At 32.9% G+C, this 26,646-nt stretch overlaps 1 protein-coding gene across 1 annotated transcript; it reads left to right on the forward strand.

Annotated features, from left to right (window-relative positions):
- The first annotated feature begins 1,686 nt into the window (after window positions 1–1,686).
- LOC113403980 (uncharacterized) lies at window positions 1,687–7,840 on the forward strand. Its single transcript, XM_064220281.1, has 8 exons — window positions 1,687–1,717; window positions 1,864–1,910; window positions 2,535–2,607; window positions 3,692–3,784; window positions 4,716–4,805; window positions 5,867–6,066; window positions 6,288–6,401; window positions 7,524–7,840. Exons 1-8 carry the CDS (start codon window positions 1,687–1,689, stop codon window positions 7,623–7,625), a joined length of 750 nt encoding a protein of 249 aa, XP_064076351.1. The 3' UTR covers window positions 7,626–7,840.
- Window positions 7,841–26,646: the final 18,806 nt, after the last annotated feature.

Raw genomic sequence — 26,646 nt, forward strand, 5'->3', positions numbered from 1 at the left:
AAATCTCTCGTCATATAGATAACAAAAACTGACGACGGAAAGAAAGTCTCAATCCAAACGGTCGCATTAAAGATAACAAGTATCGGCTTCGCTCCGAAATTTCCGAGTCCCGACGATTTTAAAATTAAAACGACCACAGATGATGGCCAAGTTAATTCATATAACTATGCTAATAGCACCCACCTTCAACAAAATATAATCTTTAATCTGGATGCAAATCATCCTAATACGTTCCTATTATCATGAGCTATAATTTCGGCATTATATTGTCCGTCAGTGTTTTACATATATAAAAATAAAAGGCGAGCAATCAAGTCATTTGTTTCCCAACCTACTAAAATCGTTCGTGTTTTGAAGTTAGGCTTAGATATTTATCCCGATAATTTGCTGTTATTTGGATATAATCACGGCAAAAAAAATAATTCTTTAATGCTTCCGTGCGATTTCAATATTTTGTTTACATCATATATTATTGACGAACGAATTGTACAAAAGTGATTCTTACAAGTGGATTTTTATGCTATTCGAATAGAGCTATTTATTTTTGTCATTGGAATTTTGCTTATTCTGCTGTTAAGTTAAAATATAGTTCTTTTCTATTCTTACTCAAGTATTCAGATAATCTTCCAACATCGTCCATCTTATCGTTGACGTCATCGCCGTCATAATGAGATTCTCTCTGTATGCGTTTGTTTTTCCTTCTCATATTTATATTTTAAATTATTTCTAAATTTCCATAATGAAGTTGTCAATATAATTGTATCGTTTAGTTTGATTGTGTATTTGTCAATAATGATTCAATTGTTTTCTAGTTATTTGATTCGTTTTATTTGACGAATTTATATATTGTGATGTGTGTGTGTGTGTGTGTGTTAATCCTCGATCACATAATTTCAGACTGCAATGCACTGGGCTTGTAAACGCGGTGACGAGAACTTAGTGAAACTGCTGGCGGGCATCCATCGCCACATCGTCAACGAACGCTCGGTGAGTTACTTATTTGTCATTCCCTGTGTCGTTATCTTGTAACTATGAAATTCTATCCTTCAACGATTATTTAAACTTATTTTCAGCGTTATTATCTTTTTTTATTACGAAAATGTTTTGCAAATAAGCGTTTTTATTATTCTTAGTAAATATTTTATTCGATACTTTAATAATTGTTGCTTGTTTTTTTTTTTTTTATCCTTTACATTAAGCATGATATTTTGTAATTTGCCATCAAATTTAAAAAAAAAAACAATGTTTTTTTTTTTTTTCGTAAAGTTTATGTCGTCATAATGTATACAACCAAGTGGGAACGACTAATTAAATAAGTAATTATTATTTTATACGTGATTATATACATATTTATATTATATACAGCTTTAAAATTAACAAATTACACAATTAATCTACGTATGTATTTATATTGATTATATATTCATATGAATGTATAATAAAGTGTTTATTAGTCCATTACTATTTTAAGAAACACGTTTTTTTTTTACTTCTGTATCAGCTGTTATAACAATTTTTCTTCAAACAAATACTTAAAGAAGCAGTGACGATTGTCTGTAAATAACTAAAATGACAATTTTATCAAAGACATAACGAAAAACTTGTTTATTTTTTCAAATCTAATATGTTAATTCAAAATCAAAACACATGTAACACTCAATTACAATCCGACCAAAATGAAACACCATGAACAGACGCTACACGATATCTCGACGAGGTATCTCCTTAATCACCCGTAATTTCATCATGTGCTAACTGCCGAACACTGTTAACACGTATTTATAATACTTCACCCGAATCTTAACGTTCAATCAAATACTCCTCGCTAAACCATTTAACAACTTTTACGGTATCGTTAAACAGACATTACCTTCTTTTCATGCGCTGTCAACGTCACGTCTCAGAATGGGGTAAGTTGATTTTATTATCGTTAGTGTAGATTCTCTGAAAAGCGCGGTAAATTTAACTCGTCGTCCGCCATTTTGACGTGCTATTAACTAAATCGTGTCGCTGGGAATGACGTCAGAAATGTTCAAATCGTTTATATGTAATTTTAGTTTGATATTATATTACGTTTTTCGAATTCAGTTTTTTTTTACACCTGTCGCTGTCGTAATATTCAGGGAGTGTGATTTAATATTTGCTTCATAATATTATATTAAAAATCGAGCGTTACGAAACTAGGGGAGATTCGGAGAGTGTTCAATGTTGAAGAGTAAAAGTGATAATCGAATAAAACGTAATATAAAAACTTGTGTATGTCTACCGGCTAAGGCCTATTCGACTCGAAGGTTTAAAGACTCCAATGCGAGTTGAGGGTGGACATCTGGCAGATTTTCATACGACATATATATCCAAGAGGATTCAGAATTTCCTCAGAATGTTTCTACATCGTTGAGTCCGTCATTAATTATAAACACAAATTAAGTACATACGTCCATCCGGATTGAAATCGTTTTATTCGGTTAAGGTTTAAGTATTCTAAGAAATTGGTTCAAATTTCATGTAAATTAATAAATCTGTGTGATTTACAGGGATACACACCATTACATATTGCAATGAGATTTCGTCACGAAAATGTCTACAGACTTCTAGTAGAAGTATACGGTAAGATAAATTAACTTTATTGTAATTGTAGCTGAGCCTTAGACTAATTAGGAAGAACTAGTATCATATTTTTCTTTTATACGGTGTGAAAGGAAGACAATAAATCTTGTAAGTCCCTTTAATGAGTAATATCAATCTCAAGCGAAATGTTATTTTATTTAATATACGACTAATGTATAAATGTATAATGCATATATATTTTTTTGTTTTGTATTTCAAAATCCAAATTGAATAGAATTTGATAATGTACGACTATATTTTTCATACAAGGTAATTTATGTGAAAGAATATTTTAATATGAAATAAGCCTAAGCTGTGTCTTCATTATTGTTTATTTTTAAATTTTTATCGTAAAACTTCCATTCTATTACGAACACATTCTCATAGTTGATAATAAAGTCATTCTTTCACAAGAATATTAAGTAAATAGTGACATCTAACAATAATTACGACAAACTTTTGTAACAGCGCCATCTAGTGAAAACTTTCAGAAACGAATCAATTGTACACGCTTGAAGTACATAGTTCCACTTTCCTTCCAAGGTGGCGCTGTAAACCAAGCTTGTAGTTTTTTTTTAACTATAGACAAAGCTCAAATTGGAGATGACGACCAAAAACTAATTGTATGAGCCGTATTTTTACACCAAAAAATAAGTTTAAAATGAAATAAAAGAATACAAAATAAAACTTATACTAGAAGATGCAATGCGTTATGGAGGTGTTAACTCTTATTAATAATGTGATCATATAGCTGCGCGTCATAGCTTTAAATTTTGTAAACTATTGACGTGACAAGCGTGACTTTCATGTAAATAAAAATATATAAATAAATACAGAGCTAATTATAATTATTATAAATAAAATAATACAACGTGACCCAAATGGGTCTACAATAACAACCAATTCACAGCTTTAATATATATATTTTTTTTTTATTGATATTATGATTAATATTAGTGGTCTCTTTTATTTTAAGGCATTAGATATCTTATATTATGGTACTGCGCAGACTTATAGGTTATAATTCGTATTTTATTAATCACTTTTTAGACTAATTACTTAAAAGAAATCTTATTATTAACAGACGCCGATCCCAATGTGAGAGACTGGTCCGGCAAGAAACCTCGACAATACTTAGTGCACATGGACACATCACTGTCGCCAGGGTCTTATCGCAGTGAGTACGCCCAACTGACCCCCTCCCCCCATCGTAATCCCAACCCCGTATGTTATCATACAAATATGTGTACGAGACTAGACTTCAATTAACGTTTTAATCTTTTACCCTGAACATATTTCTATTTCGTTATATTTTTAAGAGAATATCATATCGCAGAGATACATCAAAATCCATCCAGAAGATTCTCGATGAATATTCTCATTGTATACATTTGGAAATGCAAATGAACCGAGAAGGCTGATATAAATTATACATACATGCAACATATCCAAAAGGATATGTTGTAGGAAGGCCTTAGAAAAGCTTAACATAAACTGTCGACCTCGATTTTCGATATGTGCGTTCGGCGCCATCTTGAAATAGTGTTGAATTTCGTTTTTTTTTGCGATAACTCGGCTGTGAGTCGTGATACGAGAATTATTATAAAATACTTTTTTGTTGCCTCATTTAGGCTCTACAATTTAGGTCCATTGTAACTGGACTATATTTGTGAATATAACATTAATGTATTTATCATTGCTCATTACAGTTACGTTAAAAAATGAAAAGGTACTGTTTTGTTCTTATATAATTTGTTTTATAAGGTTTTCAATTACCCAAGAAATATAATACATGTTATTGGAAATTATAATTAGACTCATGCTCTATCGTGAAGAAAAGCATCATAAGGAAACCGACATATATCCACCAAATCACACCGGACCAAGTTGATGGAATATGCTACAAAACCCCTCATCGATAGCAAAGAAATCCTTTTCCATGCAGTGCGACGTTAAATACAAGCAGTTCGATATCGTTATTGAAAAAAGTCTCTATAAAATATATTTAGCTTAAAATTAAATAATAAGTTGTTAGTTGTTAATCAAAATTAAATCGTCGTTTCATTGACTCGATGTTTCAACAAAATGTAATGAAACCTGTTCCACAGAACCCACAACCAATAATAGTTTACGCCGTACAGTTACGTCGGCGCCCACTCTAAGGGTCTCACAAACCCAACTCGAGCTGATTAAGAATGGTATACACAGATTCAGTCAACTTACGCCTAAGGGTTTATTAATTGGGCTTATTTTCATCCGTGTGTCTAATTTTACCTGTGACTATCATTTCTGTGTACGTTATTTGTGTCATTACAGCAAAATAAAAAATGGTGATTTAATAAAATTATCTCTATGTTTAAGCTTGTTACGTTTAATTTTCTTTGTTCGTGAATTTGGTTCTTGTGTCCATTTCATTAATATCAGTTATGTCTGATGTATCTGTAACATTTTTCTTATCTGTCTTCGGTGTACGAGGGTGATTCGAAAAGTTCTTAAATTAATAATATTTTTATGAAATAAATAAAAAAAAATATTTTGACTCAATCATATACAGCTATAACATAATTTGATGAAAAATTCCTAGAGGCTAAGTCCGAAGAGTATTGTGTGAAGAGTGATCAAGGTTATCGAAGTTAGTTCTGCGAATTGCGTATTGCGCGACTTCCGATCGATGAGCGATCTTGAAGAAACAACATTCCCAATTATAGTTTGCAATGTAGTTTTTATGATTTGCGTAATTGACACTCATTGAAACTAATTTCAAGAATATGGCATATTTCATCGCTAAGAACTTTTTGATTCGCTCTCGTAACTATTTTGCCCGACGCATACATGACAAAGCGCAGCGCAATTTTTTTTTACAGCAAGGCAATTAGAAAAGTTCAATTGGAATAAATAAAGGGACTCTTTTGCTCCTCGTTGCGCTTCGTCAGTATGCGCTGGCCCTTTTTTGTTCTTTTGTGGGTGACGGTCGAAATATTCCAAATAACTGAGACCCAAAATTGACTAGTAATAAACCTCTTGTAATTAATTTGGCTGCAATATTTATTTTAAAATTCGATTAGTCCAATTTCAGTCAAGTAGCATTTCAACTAAAACGATGTTAATTTATTTTCATATTTAGTACATTATGATAGTTTTGGATGTTACATATTACGAACGCAAATAGGTAACAGTGGGTATCTTGCCGGGTCTATATTTGTGTCGTTGGTCATTTGATTTTCTAATACTTAAACTAATTAAGATTATAATTTTGCAGAAAAGGAAGGCTTCCTTAGAATAGGGTCTCTAAACGTTCGCGTAAAGAAGACAACAGAAGCGTTCAGCAATTTCCTAGGCGTTGGAGCTACAAGGTCATCGGCGTATGTGCCTAAATCAGCCCGTGACAGAGATCTAGATAGACGGTCTGATGACGGTGACCAACTCCACAAATCGTGGGGATCAGCTGATAATATACAAGTATGGAAATTATAAATAATTAGTCAAAACGCTCTATGAATAATTGTAAAGTGTCAAGGTCGAATTTTATTACAACGAAAGGGTAACGTTCCTGACATAGATTTACATCTGTCGCGACGTGGACTAAGCAAACGTATTCACTTAAAAAAATGTGATTATAACTATGTATTATAAATTGAAGAAATGTATTTGATATACTTATGTGTTTTCGCATATTTCAGAAAGACGATAAATTGATGCCTCCTCCAATGAGCAGCAAGATCAGAAGACGTGGTGCTAGCGGAAGACGAGGAGTTGGAGCTCACAGCCGAAGTACACCATCCACTCCAGATCAGGTAATCATTTTTCTACTCACGATATCTCTATGAGTTCAGTACAAAAAGTCTCCGTTCCATATCTCTCAACCAAAATTGTATCGATTCGTTGATATACACTTCTATAGTTGTAGGAGCAGAGTACCTAATACTCGTATCTCCTTTTATGTACGCCTGTCAATTTGATTTTAACTACCGAAGTTTATTATACTGGTGGTAGAGCTTTGAGCAGGATGGGTTACCTCTATATTTTGTCAGCAATCAGTAGCGAGCAAGGGTGAGTGAGCCAGTGTAACAGGCACAAAGGAAACAACATCTTAGTTCCTATTTTTTCCATTTTTGGGCACTGGTGATCACTTAAAATCAGGTGCTTCATTTTCAAGATCTGCGGTTTGAAGGGCGAATAAGTAATGAGTTTGATTTCCTATACTTTGTACTGCTCTGCTCTGATTTGAGGTTACGTTTATACAAGATAATATACCACCTCAAAATTCATGGTTGCAGACGTATCGCGATTAAACAACTGCCTTTCGTTATGAAATATGTGACAGGTTTATTATGGTATAATTACGAAATAATACGAGAGAGATGGAAAAATAAATATGACCAAAATTAATCCTGTAAAATGAACATTTTTGGAAAGAAGTTTTCGTGGCTTAAACTAGAGTGAACTAGCATAAATTGTCACGTAAGGAGAAAGGGTTATGCTGCACAGGCGACCTTTTCCTTTATTTCTATCTCTCTCTTTCTATTTTAAAAGGTGCTATGACACGAAAATAAAAAAATATATATTGTCATCTAATTATCCTGAAACATTGTAAATTTATTTCAATGCCTGTTATTGTTATGCATGATGTATGAGTAAAACTTAGTAACTTCGTTCCAACCGGGTATCGCCGGATACCTCACCTCATTAGATTACATTATTTTTTTTATTAAAAATTAATAAGCAGACTGGAAACTGGGACATTTGATGTCAAGTGGTTACCACAAGCATTGTCATTGTAAGAAATATTGAACCTTACATCATCAATGCGCCCCAAACCTTTAGTACTATTATCAAATGTTTTGTAACATTGTTTAGCTTATTTTACTGTAACCGTTTTGTTTTGATTGTAAATGTACTATATTTTTATTTTTCAGCCACGAGCTCAAATGGGCGTTAATGAAGAAGGCGATTCAGATTCCGATTCTGCGGCTGGCTTCCATTCAGCCTGGAGGCAACCAAGAGGATCACAAAGTTAGTTTATAATTATAAAAGATTCTTAGTCTCTATCACAATTACAATAAAAAATATTGGTCTCGTTTTTAAACCAATTATAAGAACATACCATTTTTTTTTTTATTATGCAATGTTAAATAATATTAGACTTTATCACAATTACAATAGAGATTATTTTCGCACTTTTACAATTATATTGTAAGATGCTTTCAATTCGCACTAAAGCTTTTCATTAGTGTTTATTATTTCCAATATGTATAAGATTCCTTTTTTATATTATTAAAATGAAGTAAGGAACGAAAAGCACTCGTCTATTTTACAATCAACTTGATTTACAATGAATTTACATTTTTATAATGAAGGCCATAAAGCCATTTTTATCCTGTGTTAAGTTTTTATTAAGAATATCGTTACTGAGTGTCAAATAATTTTTGTTTTAAATCATATTAGTTATAATGGTTTGTTCTGTTTGTTAAGATGTATTATAGAAGTTAAGAAACTGTACCAATTCGTGCGTTCAATTGTTTGAAACGATAAAGTATTTTAATATTTGCTGTAAAATTATATTTGCTCGTATAATGTATTTATGTGTTAAGAATGTAATCACTCGAAGTTTGATAACTTTAATTCGTATTTTCTGTTTGTTTTATTTTATTAGTTTGTAAACAGTAAGGCCTAAATCCTGTTCGACTTTTTATGCTATGTACGGTTAGCAACAAAAATATGAAACATTCCATTAAATCGATACTCAAATGTTGTTATTACAATTTTAATTGAACAAATGTTTTAACTTTGGATGAAGTGAAATTATTTTAATATTATAGCACAAAAAATTTATACGTCACGTTTGATTTAAGCTCTTCTGACACAAATGCTTCACTTCAGTCTGTACTGATTTACATGCGCTTTTTTTATTTTAAATATACATATTATGTGTTTGTTTATGGTTATAAATTAATTACATACTCGTTTATTATTCACTTATGTAAACTATTTACATTTACAAATAATAATAATGTTAAATACATTCCACAATGGACCAATTTTATATTTGTATTTGACTAGCGACTTAGTTTAATGAAATTAAATTTTTTGTTATATCTGATGACGCGTTTTATTTTCATACAACCTTATATTCTACTTAACACCATATTTCCTAAGGGTTTATTCAAACAAAAATGGCATTAAAAGATCAGGTCACGATCAGGCCACTGAGCCACCTGATGATAAGCCAACATCACTGGATACATTGGCGTCGCATGCAATTTTGACCGTTTCTTACATAACCAATGCGCCGCTACCTAAGTAACTGAGATGTTATATGTCCTACATGTGTGTAGTTACCCTTCAAACCTAAACAACTATACGAAGTATAGGTTGGCGGTAGACTATATGATGAGTGGGTGGTACCTACCCTGTAACCACCATGTAAATTTTCACAAAACAATTACTATTATTTTTCGGTGCAGTAAAGTTATTATTGTTATTTCATATACTTTTATATTTTTCGTTTTCAATGTTCGAATACTTTGTATTACAGTGCAGGTTCGTTACGGTGTTTTCCTGCACCGCCAATCACCAAATAAGCGGGAAAACCAATTATGCTTTTCTGGATTTCAACAAGCGACCTTGGGCTTGCGTCAAAGTCCACGGTTTACATCTATTATATCAAATCATATATTCTAGTCTGGGCATATCGTTTAAAACTGCTTGAAATGAAAGGCAGATAAAAAAAAACAATATGTAGCAAAGGTACAAATTGTATAAGAGCCACGCACACACAAGGAAAGTGAGAGCGACGATAAAGGGCATAAAGAGTAAGCGAGAGCATCATGCCCTTTGCCTTCACGGCATACAAGTCTGATACACCACATGACTACAGAAGTCTTACATAAAAAAATTTAAAGAGGTGAGCGATTTATTCACATAGAGATTTCATCGATTCCATTCGGATTGTAAATTAATGACATCCGATAACTTGACAGTGAATACCGAGATTTAATTTGTAACATTCTTTAAATACCCCTTTAAGAACCACTTTCTGTTTGTTGTTGTAACTAGATAGAACTAAATGTAAATCTACCGGCTAAAAGTTTACATAAAATTCAGAGTAAATATGGTATAATATTAGTAGAAAAGTCTGTAAACATCGCACTGCTAGACAAAACCTCCCCTCTTTTTTAAGAGAATTTTGGACCTCTATCTCTCCGCCAGTAAGTCAAATTGAATGATTGACTCAATCATTCAATTGTGTTATCATTAGTCTAGTTTTTGAACTTTGGAAAACGGTTTTATTTTTATTTTTTTGTTCGTGAACGGCTGAGTTGCTGGGATTGAATGCGTAAAGCCAGATATTTGTTTTGATTATTTTTATATGTCAAACTTTCACCTTGACAGTGCCTTTCGAAACATTGGTTATTTAAACTTCCTAAGAACACTTTTTCAATAACAAGACTTCCTAACAATAAATATTAATCAAAATGCTAAAATAAACTAAACTCTGCGTATTATATGCTTAGCCTCAGAGAACAACAAAACTGTGATAATTATAACCAAGCCTTATTTTAAATTACTGTAACGTCTTATTTCTATCTATTTCTATCTATTTGGAAATCATGTTTTTTAAATTTTAATTTAATATCAAATGAAGACAAAATGTGCCGTAAGCCGAGTAAGCACATTTTATTCGTTTATTAACTGGATAAATGAAGGAACTAATTATTAAGTAATACTTTGTTTTATTGTGTACCATATCAATCATTTTTAATCTAGCTTTAATCACTTTTTATTAAAATTAAGTTTTATTAAGCTCTCCTAAATGGCCTTGCAAGGAACACGGCTCCAAACAAGGCCAATATTATACATCAGTCGTTTAACTTAAAAATAGAATTGTAAAAATTGATATATCTGCTTTTACTAAAATTACATAATAAGCTCTTTCATTTAAGCATGAAGTGCTCAATATGTTTTTATCATCTATAAAAAACTCAACGAACATTACTTGGACACCATCCTATAACTAAGAATATATTCATGGAAATTATTTAAAAATAGTAGTAATGAGTATTATATTGACATCAAATAACTTGCTAACGCGTTTTATAATAAAATTTAAACCTTTTTTTTTTACCTAAAATGGCCTTCATATGGGTCCGTTCTTTGTAAGACCAAAATCTTCTAAGAAGGCCAAACTAACAATTATCAATTTCTTTTTTTAATTAATTGGCTTATTAATTTTTTAAGCTCTAGCTGGATTCATTAGCTGGGGTTTTATTTTTGAAATAGATGGGTTTCAAGCCAAAAACCTATTGAGTCATTTGCGCCCATCCTTGTTAACATATTGAAAGAGTTCTTGATTTTAAACCTCTCACAAAATAAAAAGGCTTGTTTCCTGATTTTAGGCGTAAGCGTACACCCAGCTTTGCAAAACGGTTGATTCGCTGTGATAAATCCTCTTCTCATTTATCTAATTTTGAAAAAAGTCTATTCAAAATGACTTAAAAGGGTTAATAAACCTTATAAATAAAAATATTATAAATATAAAACATTGTTTTAACTGTAACGGTACTTATTTATAACTAAAAAGTAAATGTTCATATGTTATATGGTTTGTAGAAGTTCCTTGTAAGCAAGGCCAACCGTCAATTTTGATTGGCCTTATAAGGAGCCAACGGCTTTCCTAAGAACACTACCAATATTTTAACTTAAATCGATGCAAAACTATTTAATTTTTCTGATATACCATAAACATATCCTTATACGATAATTTACAGTAACAAATATGAGATAATAATACGTCATTAAACTAAAAACTTTTGTTTTTCTGTGCGCGCGATTAACAATTGTAACGTCGACGACAAAGTGTACGAAGCATGAGGTCGCACAGCCACAATAGCCGCGCATGCGTCTGTGGCCTTGAGTTTGATGCATCTTAGTGCATAGCAGAAAGAATTTGTCTTTACGTGTCAATAACTACGAATTTTCAATAGTTGGCCTTCAAAGGAGCGTGGCCTTCATGGTCCACCCACCTTAATCTGCAACCGAAAACTCTGCATATTATAGTCTGTACAACTTTCTATTTGTGAACAAAAATTATCATTTTCTAAAATTGCCTGTATGAACAACACATTTACCTGCATTCTTAGTAGTCACGTTACTTGAAGAATGATATGGGTGGTACAGTACTGTGCGATTAAGGGTCTCTTAATCCCTTTTCAAACGCGATAAATACATCTATTTATCGCGTTTAAAAAGGTTTCGTCATCACGAAGAATAATGAGGTCCATTATCGTTTGTTTGCTAAAGGGAAACTAGCGACTTCATAAATTATAGCACGTCGAGGTTATGTAACGATTGCCTTCAGAGCTGGTCAAATAAAAATATTAATTGTATTCAAAGTCAACAATGATTAGTAAACTGCTAAAATGCTATGCTATTTCTCAATCGTTATTAGGTCCTAGGTAATCTTTCTGTCTAATCTAACAATTTTATATCCATGTTTTTATATTAGACGAAACATTGGCGTAATAATCAAACATCTAAAAGTTATTATTAAAAAGGTTTGGAAGGCGATCTGCGACCGATCGATTCTAATTGTTCTTTGACTAACACAAATTCTTAAAACATAAATTGTTCCGGTAGTGCAAGCGACCATAAGTCACACAATAGTGCCACACCCAATCGTGTGATTAACGTAGGCAAAAGTAAGTCTAGCAATATTTGATGCGATAAACTGTATTACGCTCCTGCGACAATGAGCGTCTTTTATACTATACATCTATACAAATGGCATTGCGTACATACTTTAGGTATAAAATTAAAAAAAATATATAAACACCGACATCATCAATGTGTCAATGATAGACTTATAACATGACATGACATTACAAAAGCTATATTCAGACTAAACATCAATATTAGTTACTAGCAGGTTAAATATGGAGACATTTGTACATCAAAATCTATAAAATTTTAATCATTTTGCGGGACTGTTATGAGTAACATGATGAATATTTGGAAAATTCCGTTTTCGCTACGAGACCCTAACTGTGTATCAGTCGTGGAATGTTCAAAATCGATTACGCTGATACGCCATTCATTTTAATGTGTGTACCCATACTTTAAATTCAATAATTATTATAGTCAGTTTTACATATCATTTACTGATATTTCTAATATACGATTATATTGGCACGAATTGATGGAATTCAACGAGGATTTTATTAATATATAAAGTAGGAACTCTGACGATGTTATACAGTTACATTATGCTTAGCATTTTGCAAACTATGTTTCTATTTATATTCGTCCGGGGAACTACATGAAATAGGTCGTATAACTTTCTCAGAGTTCAGAGCAATAATGTCCAACGTATTTAATTAAACATGTCGAAGTAAAATTAGGAGCGCATCCGCCTGCATCGGCGAACTAAACTATTTTGCCATATTACCTCGTCAGTGTAATTTCAGGTTTGTTGGGGAACTGTTCGCAATTCTAAAAACGAATAACTTTGTATCCCCGCTCAGGTATTCCCGGACAGTATATTAGAGAAATGTTTTCAGTTCGTAAAACATATTTTATATACGTTTTTTATACCTGTTTGAGTTTTAACTATTTCATTTAAATCTCATGAGAACAATACATTGATCAAATAGGCTTATTATTCAACATATTACTATACTGATAAAAAGCTTGGAGTCGGTCGATTTTCATGCAAGATGAATAATAGTTTCTTGTTAGTTCTGCCAGGTTGAAACTATGTTCCGGTCGGATGCAAACGGGTTTTGCGGCAAATGATCGGCTGTGGATAGGTTTGGGTATACATACGTTGAAAGACGACAATAAGAAGTCTGGGTACGGTTGAAACAAAGGACGGTTCAAACGCGAGGAGTGAAGGGTTCAAAGGGGAAACGGAGTGGACAGCAGGTTCAAACATGAAATCAGTGCCACGTTCTAACATTAACGCTTATATTATCCGGAAGATTATCGCATACATAGATATTTATTAATACTACACTACTTTACGCGGTTATGATTAATACAGTATTTTAATATTTTTTATATTTAAATGTATATAATTAAGGCCTTAATCTAAGTAGCTCTTAAATAAATATGTATTTATTTAAATATTATAAATACTTATATTTTTTGTACTTTATACTTAGATCTTGAAATATAATCATCCGCTGCGTATCTTGTAAATTACAGGTTCAACCTGGGCTCGTACCGCTTTTTTTAGTATATGTAAGTTTCTTTGTAAGATTGAGGTATAAGTCGTTATGTAAACATAAGAATTGTCGAACCGGATGGAAGCATAGCAAACCCTACTCTAAAATATTGGATATTAGAGATACACTAAAAAAGAAAGGAAGTTTAGTAAATCTTGAAAATTTTAATAGAAATGTGTGTGCTAGTTTATATGTGTCTTTATGTGCAAACATTCCTTTCAAAAACTCTCTAAAAAAATGTCAACTTTAGTATAATTTAATTGTGATAGAGTATCATTCATTATTAAAATAAACAACTTTCATTATTAAAATAAACGATAATAGATGCTTTTTAAAATTTCTTAATAAGCATCTATTATCGTTGGACTCAAATTGTCCGTATCCCATTTATTTAGGGCGCATTGCATTTTATAACGCTCCAAGGATTGCCGGACTATACGGCTAGCAGCGTCCCAGACGCCAACGCTTCCTCGGAAGCGTAGGAGTATGTCTTCCGCCAGCATACAGGATGTTGAAACGCTATAAATAAATCATAGTTAAAGTTGAACAATACAAATTAAAACTGGACTTAATCGATTCCAATTGATCTGAACTTGCACAAATAATATAGAAAAGTTTAATTAAAACCAACTACTTCAACACTCCACTCCGTAATAACTGCGTAGAGTTGAAATTTCACATGTTCAATTTCAATGACAATTAATGATTATGACCTAATTCTTCATTCAAGATTGCCTCCGAAAGGTTGACGAAGGGACTATCCAATGGTAATGACTATAAACACAAAATTACGTAACTATTAACTAATTTATTTCAATGATGATATTGTTGATAGATAATCCCTTGGAGTGATCTAACGACACCCATCTCTTATAACAGTTTACTCTTTCTATCTATAAAAGCATGACTAGATTTCGAAATTCGTCAGTCGAGATAAATATTCGCTCAGAATAAATAGGGACATGCTGTAAAGATATACGCCGCAGCGGACACTCGGACGACTATATTAATTAACAGAGTACCTTATGCCCGAGAACGTTGAATCTGTGTCGCAATTTTCGAAAGGGCTTTATAGTTACGACGAGATTTTATACGTTTCTATATGTATGCGTTTTATTAACATTGAGATCAAAATGAAGTATTTATTGTAGAAATGTTTCGTAGTTGGTTCGTTGTTTTTAATTTGTGCTGAATGCTATGGGATTATCAAATTCGAGGTTCTAGTTCGACGTCTAACGTAGGCGATAATGTAAGGTTGCATGTCGTGCTTTTTAGATATTATAGTTTATTATTTCAACGTAGCAGAAACACATATTGTCGGTTCGAACGCTCTCGAAACTTTACCAAATAAAAAAATAATGATATACATAATATTTGTCCTACATTTTTTTTATATACTTATTAAATTAATTTACATATTCATAGTCCTGTAATTTTAGAAATGTAAACAGTTATTGAATTGTATAACAATGTGATTAGAATAATGAAATCATAACATCATTAATATGATTATAATACATTAGTTTATTATAATAAATTTTAATTAGCGCATGAATAAAAGATAATTGGCGTGCATGGACATTGGGGGAAGGAGAAAGAGGGTGCTTTTACACCTTCTACCTTTTGTTACGAGAGTCAATCATTTCGAAATTATTCAAAACATGACCGATTTCAGCCCTCCACTACCAGTTTCCTGAAAGTACACGTACAGGCCGCTTAGCCTCGCGTTTCCCATCGTTGACTAATTCCAAGTTATCCGCTGGAATAGTCAGGCCAATCCCGCATACCGCTGGATAAACGTATTATCAATTAATCGCTTTACCGCTAGTAGATTATCTGTGCCGTTCGCTGGCGTTTCAGAGACATTTTCAGATATCCAAATGATTTGAACTTACCGTTAATTTCGTTTTCGTTCGTCGACGAATAGTTTTATATACCTACCGAAATGATAAGGATGCACTGTTCTGAGTATTTATCAGTGACGACGCCGGTGCACCTCGGTGAATATAATCCTGTCGGCGCCCACTGGCGTGTGTAAGATGGACTATTAGCATACTACGTCAGTATGTATTTATTAGTACAGTAAGATATTCATTTAGATCGTTCATATTGATATGCATTTACTAGTTTCCGTCCTCAGTTTTACCCGCGTGTTATCGGGAGGAAGGATCAGGTATTTGCCCTTTGACCTTTTACGTGCCAGTGTAAACGTGCATGAAATGTCATCATGTACGTGTATGAACAATCATAATGAGTTGAGTGATTAAGACGTGAAGTGTAACAAACAAATAAATAAACTTATTTTCTCATTAACACGCTTATATTAAGCTTCACTTGTAACTATGTATGTAAGAAAATCTTGGAATCTTAATTTGAGCCACTTCCCGGTCTTCGATTAGGATGAAATTTTGCACACGCTCTGAGTTCTGATGACAATACATGACTAGCTAAGAAACGTCATTACAAATCCAATATGGCGGCCTCACCAAGATGGCGGAATGGCTGTTTAAAATCAACCTCCATGATATGGATATCAAATGAAAGGGTTTGCTGTCAGGAATACGAGAAAAATAGTCACGTGACTTAAATCCAACATGGCGTACATCCAAGATGGAGGATTGGCTATTTGAAATGCACCCCCATGATATGAGTATCAAATGAAAGATTTACTTTGGTAATTTTTAGTGCGTGCTAAAACGCATCTTTTTTAGTTTTTTTAAACTATTATATTTATTTATAGTATTAGTTACGATAAACTATTATAAATATATAAAATAGAGAGATATCGGCTCTGAGCGATTTCTATCAACTTTGTCACGGTGAGTGCTCTCAGGAATTATTCTCTCTAATTCCTGTTTCCCGTTTCCTGTAAATGTCTACGTGTGCTGGCTTGCTATGTCACTGCCTAACTGTAAAGTCAATTACATCGCGCACAAAAAATACGGCAACTCTTTTTTTTTTGTCGCATTGAAAAAAATTGGAATTCTCTACCAGCACACGTATGTCATACCCCTCCTCTTGTAACCTGAGTCCCTTCAAAGGAGGCGTGGAGAGGCATCTTAGGGGCTGCCATGGCGAGGGCGACTAGCGCAGTTCATTCTCCCTCCCAATCTTCGCGTTTGGACTTCACTACCACTCACTATCAGGTGGAGTAGAGTCATATGACTAAGAAATAATAATATTTTGGGTTGAAACCCTAATCGTGTGCGGTTGGGACGAGTTGAAAATGAGTAACTACTGAGTTTCTTGCCGGTTCTTCTCGGGAAAATCTACATTCCAAACCGGTGGTAGCTTCACTTAATATAGGTTGTAAAAAGACGATTTAAAAGTGCTTATAAAAGCCTACTTTAAAAAAGTATATTTTGATTTTGGTTGTTAAATATATAAATATCGATAATATTTAAAATTTCTGTACTGTAATCATCTATGTCCGTAATGGAGAATGCCACTAGTATTTTCTTGTTGAAATGCAATTATGAACTTAACATGAACAATAATGTGTTTGACATTATTGTATAAATAACATTGGTGTCCTTGAACTTCATAGGTAGGTGAATTTGGTAGTAATTGACGACCAGTAGTGTTTTTAAAAAAATAATTAAAATTTAAGGATTAAAAAATTGTTAGAAACACACAAATTTAACACATATTATTCAATAATGATTATGACAATAATATCAATAATTTCGACCACAGGATTTAAGAGAACAAAATTTTTTTCTTCAGCGTTTTTGTTCCGAAATATTTTTTATCCGTCATAATATTGTACACGTGTAAAAACATTGTATATGGCTTGAGGGTACGAATATATTTTGTACCGACGTTTTTAGAATAAAAAATATTACTTTATTTTTGTATAGTATTTCCATTTACCTCACTATACACACACACAGAGATAAAACACTGCCGAACATATTTCATATCTACATCACATTTTATAACTTTTAAGCTTTCCCAGCGAGGAGTTTCGAAACTATTAAATTCCCCGTAACAACGGGAATATTGAATAATACACGAACTTATTGTAATGCATGTTTATATTACCAGCACTGACGAATATTAAAATAATAGTTTTTGGTAATTATGTAGATTTTTTTTAAATTAAAAGCTTTTATTTTGACACCGTGACAACTGATTGGAAGTAGGTGCGTTTTTAATTAAAAAAAAAAAAATTTTTTTTCATCGTTTATCCACAAAGCATATGAAACCTTACTCTCGAACAAGGCTTAACGATATGTATTTAGAAATCTTTCTGAAACTGGTCTTTACTTCTTGTGACCCAAGTGGCGCTCACTTAGCTCAAAGGTTCGTAGGGATAATAGTGCTAGCTTCGGAACAAGACGCCGTGTCAGTTTCTAGACTTAGTGTTTTACAGTATAATTGAATTTTATTCTATTTTTTTATTGTAAAATTAATGCAATAATGGCATAACCATTCGTTCAGGTATAAATTGATCCTTTCACTTATTATAAATAGTACAGTGTAATAAGTTTATGTCTCGAAAAATCTCAATATTTCTTTTTATAAAAGGTTTCCAATATAAGTAATTAAAAGACGATTGACGTTGACGTCTATTGACATTGCACTACACATGGAGATCTATTCACAAAGAGGCGCACCACGTTAAATCATATTACTGGCATGCATTGGTCGTGTGAGTGACGCTCATTCTCACAGGAGTGTTAGTTGGGTGAGACGACTAAGAATAAAATAATACAAATTAGATTATATACCAGTTCACAGTAAGGCTTACGAGCAAAACATATGCGTAAAATATTGAGCAGTCATGTTGTTGTCTTGTACAGTACTAGGTTTAACAGTTAGACTAGATCAGATCGTATATCTACATTTGGTTACTGTGGTGTTTTCAGATACTGAATCTTTCCATATGTAAAGTTTCAAAGCTCCGGTCTGATTTTGTCACCTCTACTGCAAACATTTGTTTTTGCTCGGGTACTTAACAACGACAAATTCGTAATACTTTTATGAATAAATAGTAATGTTCCGGTTTTAAGAGTGAGTGAGATTTTTGTGACAAGAGACGTTTCTGCAACTTCTTAGTTCCCAAGGTTAATGGTGGTACGAGGGCAGTCGTGGCCTCTTTCAAACCATCGGGTAGAGCATTTTTCAATCCACCAACCAAAATTAAATAAATATAAGGCTGGTACGAGACCCCTGGTAGACGGGAAATATCGAAATTGATAGTTATAAAATCTGTAAATAATCATACTTTTTAGTTAATAATATAAATACATTGCGTTGGCAGCCCACATAGGCCTGACGATGCCTTCTGTGAGGCTTGCCCCCTAGCGTCGATTTCGGTAGAGAAGCGTTCGCGTCATGGCATAGGAGTAGTGCAAAGATGTGTATATTTTTATTTGGTACACAAAAAGTGCTAAACTTCTAGAGCCTCAGCACGCATCGGTGCGGCTTAAGGATAGTTACTGTATTAGCATTCGCTGCGAGTGCATCGACTGAGATTTCTTCAGGGGGTACCCCACACACCTCTACTGCTCCAGTGATAAAGATAAAATCGTAAACTTTATCTGCATAAAGAGTATATGACTGGTGTCCGGTTCTTTTTAAAATTTCAATACTACAATATATATTACTAACAGTATTTAAAACGGGATATTTACCATGTTTTTTATTTTCTCGTGAACAAGACATTCGTAGATAATGTCGAAATATCGAGCTTCACCAAATAAAAATAAAAAACATGGTAAATATCCCGTTTTAAATACTGTTAGTAATAAAAATAACCATGTTAATTTAAAATATATATTACGTAACTTTAAAATTAAATTGGAACAGTTTATCTATTTGAATAGCGAATTTAAAACATCAACTCCCACGTGTATAGTGCACAAAAAAACTTAAATTGAAATGTTTAACAAATAGAAATTAAATAGTTAAACAAATAGAAATTCTGTAAAAAGGTTTAAGTTGAACAGACTAGTTTTGTTTTGAGCTTTCAAAATCTCACAATTTCACATCACACTACGTCTAGTTTCACAATCAGACAAACAGATGTTTTAAACGATTTCAAAGGAATATTTCTCACGTTGTGTTAGTAACTAACGTTACTGTATACTGGCTTTTGATAAAAGAATATCTCATGTTCTTTTATCAAAAGCCAATCTTTTAACAATAACAACAGTGCGACTCTGTTGTTATTGTTAAAAATATATATAAAAAAAGGAAGATTTTGGGTTCATCAATTCATTACGATTATGAATGCTGATGGGAGCTGTTTTACTCGAAAATACTTTGAAAATAGAATAAAATATTTCTTTTGATTATTTTAAGAAGAGCATATCTACATTTGAAGAGTTTTTGCGCTGTCTCGGAGCGGACTAACGTGGCGTCAACAAGTGTGACGTAATATCGCAGGAATGCGCGATGCGACTCAGATCGGATATTCTTGAGTTGCATTCATGTGAGCTTGCAGATATTTGCGATGCATTGCGAATTTGCATTTATGTGATAGTCCATAATCCAACATAAGATGGAATACGACCTCCGTGGTCGAGTAGTGTGTACACCGGTTTTCATGGGTACGCGACTCCGAGGTTCGATTCCCGGCCGAGTCGATGTAGAAAAAGTTCATTAGTTTTCTATGTTGTCTTGGGTCTGGGTGTGGTTCCGTCGTTACTTCTGATTTTCCATAACACAAGTGCTTTAGCTACTTAAAATGGGGTCAGAGTAATGTGTGTGATGTTGTCCAATATTTATTATTTACTTATTTATTATATAAAGTGGTACTGGCCCATGACAAAAGCAAAAATTATATAAAGTCATAATTTTATCTTTATATCGAGAAGACGATTGAAAGTACAGAACAAAAACTTAGGATTTCTTATAATCTTTTTTTTTCCTTTTTTTATGGCTTTTATTTTTGTTTGTTTTTAAAGTCATGTGTGAATTTTAAAACATCAATGTTCAGTGAAAACCAAGAAGTAAATTAATAAAGCTCCACGCCATAACTAGTATTTGTATCGACAAATAGAACCTGGTCAATGTTACTAGTTTAAAAATTGAGAATACCTATTTTTTAATATCTGTATGAAATAACACATAGTGGTCAGCAATAATAATATTTATATAATCTAAAATCCAATATTAAAAAATTAAAAAGATTTAAAAATCTTTGGATTGACAGGCCGAAAGAAAGACAGACAGACAGACAGACAGAGTTCCTAAATAATTTATAACATTAGTATAGATATAGAACGTAGTAGTTTCAGTATAAATATAACATACCGTCCAAATCGACCGCTGTTTTACTGTTTAACTAAACGAGTTAAGCTTAAGGAAAGTTTAATGAGATACTATAAAAGTACAGTGATCTAAAACGACTGGGTCAAGGTATTGACCGTAATCTTGACGTTGAGGACGACCGCGAAACTAATAACGTCTTTAATATAGCAAATAACTTAATCGAGTTTTTGTCTATCATATTTCTATATTAAGTCAATCAAATCAAAATATACTTTATTCAAGTGGGCGTTTACAAGCCCTTTTGTTTGCGGTTTTATCCTCGCGAAATTTACAAAAGTTTACCTATAGCACACGTCACAGAAATATTAACATTGCCAGACGACTGCTTTGTAATATGTCCTTTGTGCATGTCGTTACACCGGCTCACCCTTCAAACCGAAACGACAATATTAAGTACATTTTGACGTTATAATAAATATTATAAACCATACCTCAAACACATTCCGCTTAATCAACAAAATGTATCCGATGTAAATAATTCTTATGTAAATAAATAATTCAATTTAGTTATGAGTATATAATATACAATCGAATGTTGTTATTATAACGAGATGATTTTCGATTTTGTTATTCCAGTATTAACTAATGTGTAATGAAAATAACTTCGTTGAAGCAATTTTTTTATTTACAATAACATTTATTTTAATAGATTTTTGTTTTATTACGTCTTTTTTTAATTCTTAAATTTGCGTAATAAGATGTAATACTTTAGTGCACGTCTGCGTGTTTTATAATAATATACTTTTATTATTATTTAGACATTTGGCTTAACAAAACTTGCATGAGGTACAACAGCCGGCATTATCACTACAGCAGCGATCTCCGGGCAATCTTTGGGCAGAAATATGTTTGTAATATAAATGTGGGAAGGGGTAAAATTATTTTAAATTACGAATAAACAATATACTGTATATATCAAGCATCAATAGCGCAATGGTACATGAATCGAAAGCGATGTAAAAATTTGCAGTATCGATCCTGACCCCTTGGACTACTGTCTTCCCCACTCCCGACACATGTGATAAGTTTAAAAGGAGGGGTAGATAGGAATATTATTAACACCATTCTTACTAATCTTTTCTGAAATAAAAACAATACTAATAATAGACAAGAATATGTGTGTAGACTTGATTGCTTTTCGTGTAAATGTTTTAATGATTTATTTTATGTCTTCCTTAATAATAAAACGTTTTTTTTTTACATATTACTTAAATCGTGTATACGTCAAAAATGTCAAACACTGAAAGAGACGAAAATAAAAAACACATGTAGCATTTCCCTTTGAATTGCAATTTCGATTTCAGTTCATAGAAGCGTAAAATAAACGACATTCTGTCATATGTAAAAAAAGCGGCTAAGTGCGTGTCGGACTCGCCCATGAAGGGTTCCGTAGCAGCAAGTAACAACGGCTTATATTTATGAAATTCAATTTTTTATTTTTATATTTAAGTTGATCCAATGAAAGGTAAATTGCGATTTACGATTTATGACGTATTAAAAAAATAAAACTACTTACTAGATTTCGTTCAAACCAATTTTCGGTGGAAGTTTGCATGGTAATGTACATCATATATATTTTTTTTGTTTTATCATTCTCTTATTTTCGTAGTTACAGGGGGGGGGACAAATTTTACCACTTTGGAAGTGTCTCTCGCGCAAACTATTCAGCTAAGAAAAAAAATGCTATTAGAAACCTCTATACCATTAAAGACCTATCCATAGATACCCCACTTTTTGAGTTTCATTTCTAAGTTGAAGTATGAACCCCCAAAATGTATTGTTTTTTTTTCTATTTTTGTGTGAAAATTTTAATGCGATTCACAGAATACATCTACTTACCTAGTTTCAACAGTATAGTTCGTATAGTTTCGGAAAAAAGTGCTGTGACATAAGGACGAACGGACAGACAGACATGACGAATCTATAAGGGTTCCGATTTTAGCCATTTGGCTGCGGAACTCTAAAAAAATCGTATTTGAAAAACTGCGGTCTGTTTTAAATGGGTCGTTTTTTTTCTTATTTCCTATTGAAATTAGTTTTACTATTATTAAGTTTTTATACGGTACAACCAAATGGGAAGCAATTCTACCGTCAATCAATTTTCTACCGTCGATGTAACGGTGAAGGGTCAGTGAACAGTGTAATAAGACACTTATAATTTATGTATACAAATCTATCTGAAATATATATTTAATGAATTCAATTCACTTAATTCTGGTTAATGATTAAACAAATAATTTATAAATAATTACCTTAGTAATTATCAACACAGGCTTCAGATTTATGTTATGAACGATTCGAAATCAAATTTGATGATAAAGACATTAAAAAATGTCAGCCTGCAAATGTCCTACTGCTGAACTAAGACCTACTCTCCTTTGAGGAATAGGATTGCAGCTTATTCCACAACGCTTACCCCAATTCGATTAGTGGATATACTAGTGACAGAATTTCGTTCAAATTAGACATACGAGTATGTAGGTTTCATCACGATGTTTTCCTTCACTGCTGAGCACGAAATGGATTATAAGCACAAATTAAGCCACTGAAGATTCAGTGGTGGTTGCCTGCGTTTGAACCCTCAATCATTGGTTTTTCAACCATTGGTCAGTCTCGGCTTGACATAAGCATATAGAGGATGTATATATTTAGCTTGGAGGTACATAGACTTTTGGATTTTAGGAATTATACTTTTGGAGGTACATTAACTTGCTGCATCTTTAGAGCCGAATTACGTAGGTACTACAGAAACCTCGGCTCAGCGTGATTCGCAATTGCGGGTTTTACTATTCTAGTTCTCTCTAATTCAAGAGAACAGTCAACAACTTGAGGCTCTCTTATCTTATCTATTACCTAATCTTATCTACGGATCGTAACTCCATACTCCGATACATGAGTCCGGGATTACGGTTAAGTTCTCCGCGAATTCGGACAGCGAACGTTTAGTCTCAGGGAACTCCCGAAGAACGAGAAGAGCGTCTAACTGCCAATTGCGAAGGTCAAATATTATTCTTTATTTGCTTTAGACGGACGGGCAATTTGACCACCTGATGGTAAGTGGTGCCCATCACCCATACGAAATTGGTGATGTAAGGAACAACAACCATTCCTTACATCATAGCATATCTGATGGTACCAACCCAAACGGACTTGCACAAAGCCCTACTATCAATTAAATCACGAAATCCAAAACCTTCACCAACACAAACGTTTTGCTTAAGCTTTTAAAGATTTCGGATGATTAACGCTCAGAAATGCCTGACGCTAAGGAGACGCCTGAAGAACGTAGAGCGCATCTAATTGCCGATCGCGAAGAACATATTTTATCAAGTGAGCACGAAACCTTTACTGACAAAAATTCTCGCTTAATCTCTCAGAGAGTTCGCATAAAAAATGTACGGTTTCAGGAAATTCCTGAAGAATGCGCGTTGAACTGCCGATCTTGTAGCCTATATCTATCGCTAGAGCTTCGAAAAGGGACGGACAAAGCAGTCTAGAGTCATAGTCACGGTCTCTCCTATCATCTGTTGGCATGGAAAATTAAGAATACTGCTGTCTTCACTAAAGAGATATATTGACCAGGCGTTAAATGTTGAAATTCTGCGATTTGTTCCAGGGGATAATGTAGAGTATATCTCGATCAATAGGTTTATGGATCAAGTTAAACAGGATGATTCTAATATCTATCCAGTTGAGTTTTTGGAGTCCCTGAGCGCTCCTAGCCCGTCAGCTCATAAGATTAATTTGAAAATTGACTTACCTTTAAAATAACTCCTTAGAAATTTAAGCCCACCGAAACTGTGTTTTTAGGTTAAAAGTTAAGTACAACGCAACGTGAGAGAAGCAGATATTTTAAGCTGGATCCTTTTCATTCCAATAAACTTTACATTTAGTTTTAAACGAGTTCAGTTTATAAAAATATACGTGACTAACAAGGTTACATAATAAATTTAAGATATTTGATTTTCATTACTATAACTTTTAAATCGATGAACTTCTTTTTATTGAATATGGCGAAGAATATGCTAAAATCAGTCAACACCAAACAAAAAAGATCATAATCGGTTCATTCGTTTCTTATACATATATGTCAAAAATATAAGTCGCCTCTTTCGAGTTGGGGCTTAAAGTCACGCGAATGGAGTTGCGAGCACTAGCTAGTTTTTATAATCAATTGCAATAATATTGTTGGTAATCAAAAATAATCTAAAGTACCTATTAGGTCTTCGTTTATATGCATGACTTAATCGATTTTAATATATTAGAACAATAAACAAACGATGTATAAACTTTCGCGACGTTCGCGTGAGAATGTATGAAATAAGTTGAGAAGTATGATTGAAAATACCTCAACTAAAAACCTACACGTGACGTCACCTGATTGTAAACGAAAATGCCTTGTATTTATTACTTATTTCTCGTTCAATCCCGTTGTGTAAAGGAGAATCACGTTCAATTAAAACAACAAACAATCAATTCGTATTTCCACTCTGGCCTTTGTTCAAAACAATGTGCCCGATTTTAATCCTTTTAAAATTCAATTACAACAACATTGTTTACATAGCCCAGAAAACTTAGAGAAGTCCTGACTTGTGAAAAGGAAATTAACATTAAATATTGCATTTCTCTCGCGAATCGTTCACGATTCGCAACATAAGTGACAGCCGCACCAAGATGTCGTCGTAACCTATGGAGGTCGTAAAGTGCAGCAGAGCTGTCTTATATCGAGTTGACGTATTGCGACGGAAATTAAAAAGCCCTGAACGTAGAAACATGGTTAGACTATGAAGGAATTTATTATCTCAATCTTATTTACTTTTATAAAGATTGACGTTTAAATTGTATTACATTCACAAGTCGAGAAATTCAATATTCGTGTTATTGGAGTAAATTTGCTCGAGATTTTTTTGCTAATATTCATGTTTACATGACACAAAGCTCCGTAACTTCACGTTTATCTTACGTGTTGAGAATTGTATGACAATTCGGTACTCTATATGTTATAAAGCGCATTTAAATTAAACTTCTGGAGCAGTGAGTCGGAAAATGAACTCGAAAGTGGTCAGCGCTGTATATGTATTGGGCTATGCAAGGATGTATGTATGTAGCTGTAAAGCCAGTATGAAATACATTTGAAGTTTAGACGGTACTGCATATTCCTTTGATGTACTATATTCTCAAACCAAAACAACGAATTAAATTTAACCGAATTATTTAACTAAGAATATCGTTTGACGAATATATTGTTTATAGATATTTCCAATAAAGAACGGTTTCTAATGATATTTCAATGGTCTATCAATATGCGGACGCATTGACCGGTCTGAGTATAGATTTTCCGTGCCATTTTTATACGAGAAAAAGCTAAAAACAACTCATAGAATCAAAACGCTTCGTTATCCTATAAAAATTTACAGCAATATGTGAAAAAACTTGAGAAATCGTTCGTCATCAATCAGGGTACCAATTCCTTCGCTTTAATTTTTTCACTAAAACTATGTTTTTTTTTTTTTATATATAAAATATAATAGTCCTA

This window comes from Vanessa tameamea, chromosome Z, assembly GCF_037043105.1.
Source record: "Vanessa tameamea isolate UH-Manoa-2023 chromosome Z, ilVanTame1 primary haplotype, whole genome shotgun sequence".
In the NCBI taxonomy this organism is placed as follows: Eukaryota; Metazoa; Arthropoda; class Insecta; order Lepidoptera; family Nymphalidae; genus Vanessa; species Vanessa tameamea.

Coding starts and splice junctions, on each gene's coding strand:
- LOC113403980 (XM_064220281.1), top strand. CDS start 1,687: ATGAACAGACGCTACACGATATCTCGACGAG. Junction 1,911..2,534: donor ACGTCACGTCTCAGAATGGG/GTAAGTTGATTT, acceptor TGTGATTTACAG/GGATACACACCATTACATAT. Junction 6,402..7,523: donor CACCATCCACTCCAGATCAG/GTAATCATTTTT, acceptor TTTATTTTTCAG/CCACGAGCTCAAATGGGCGT.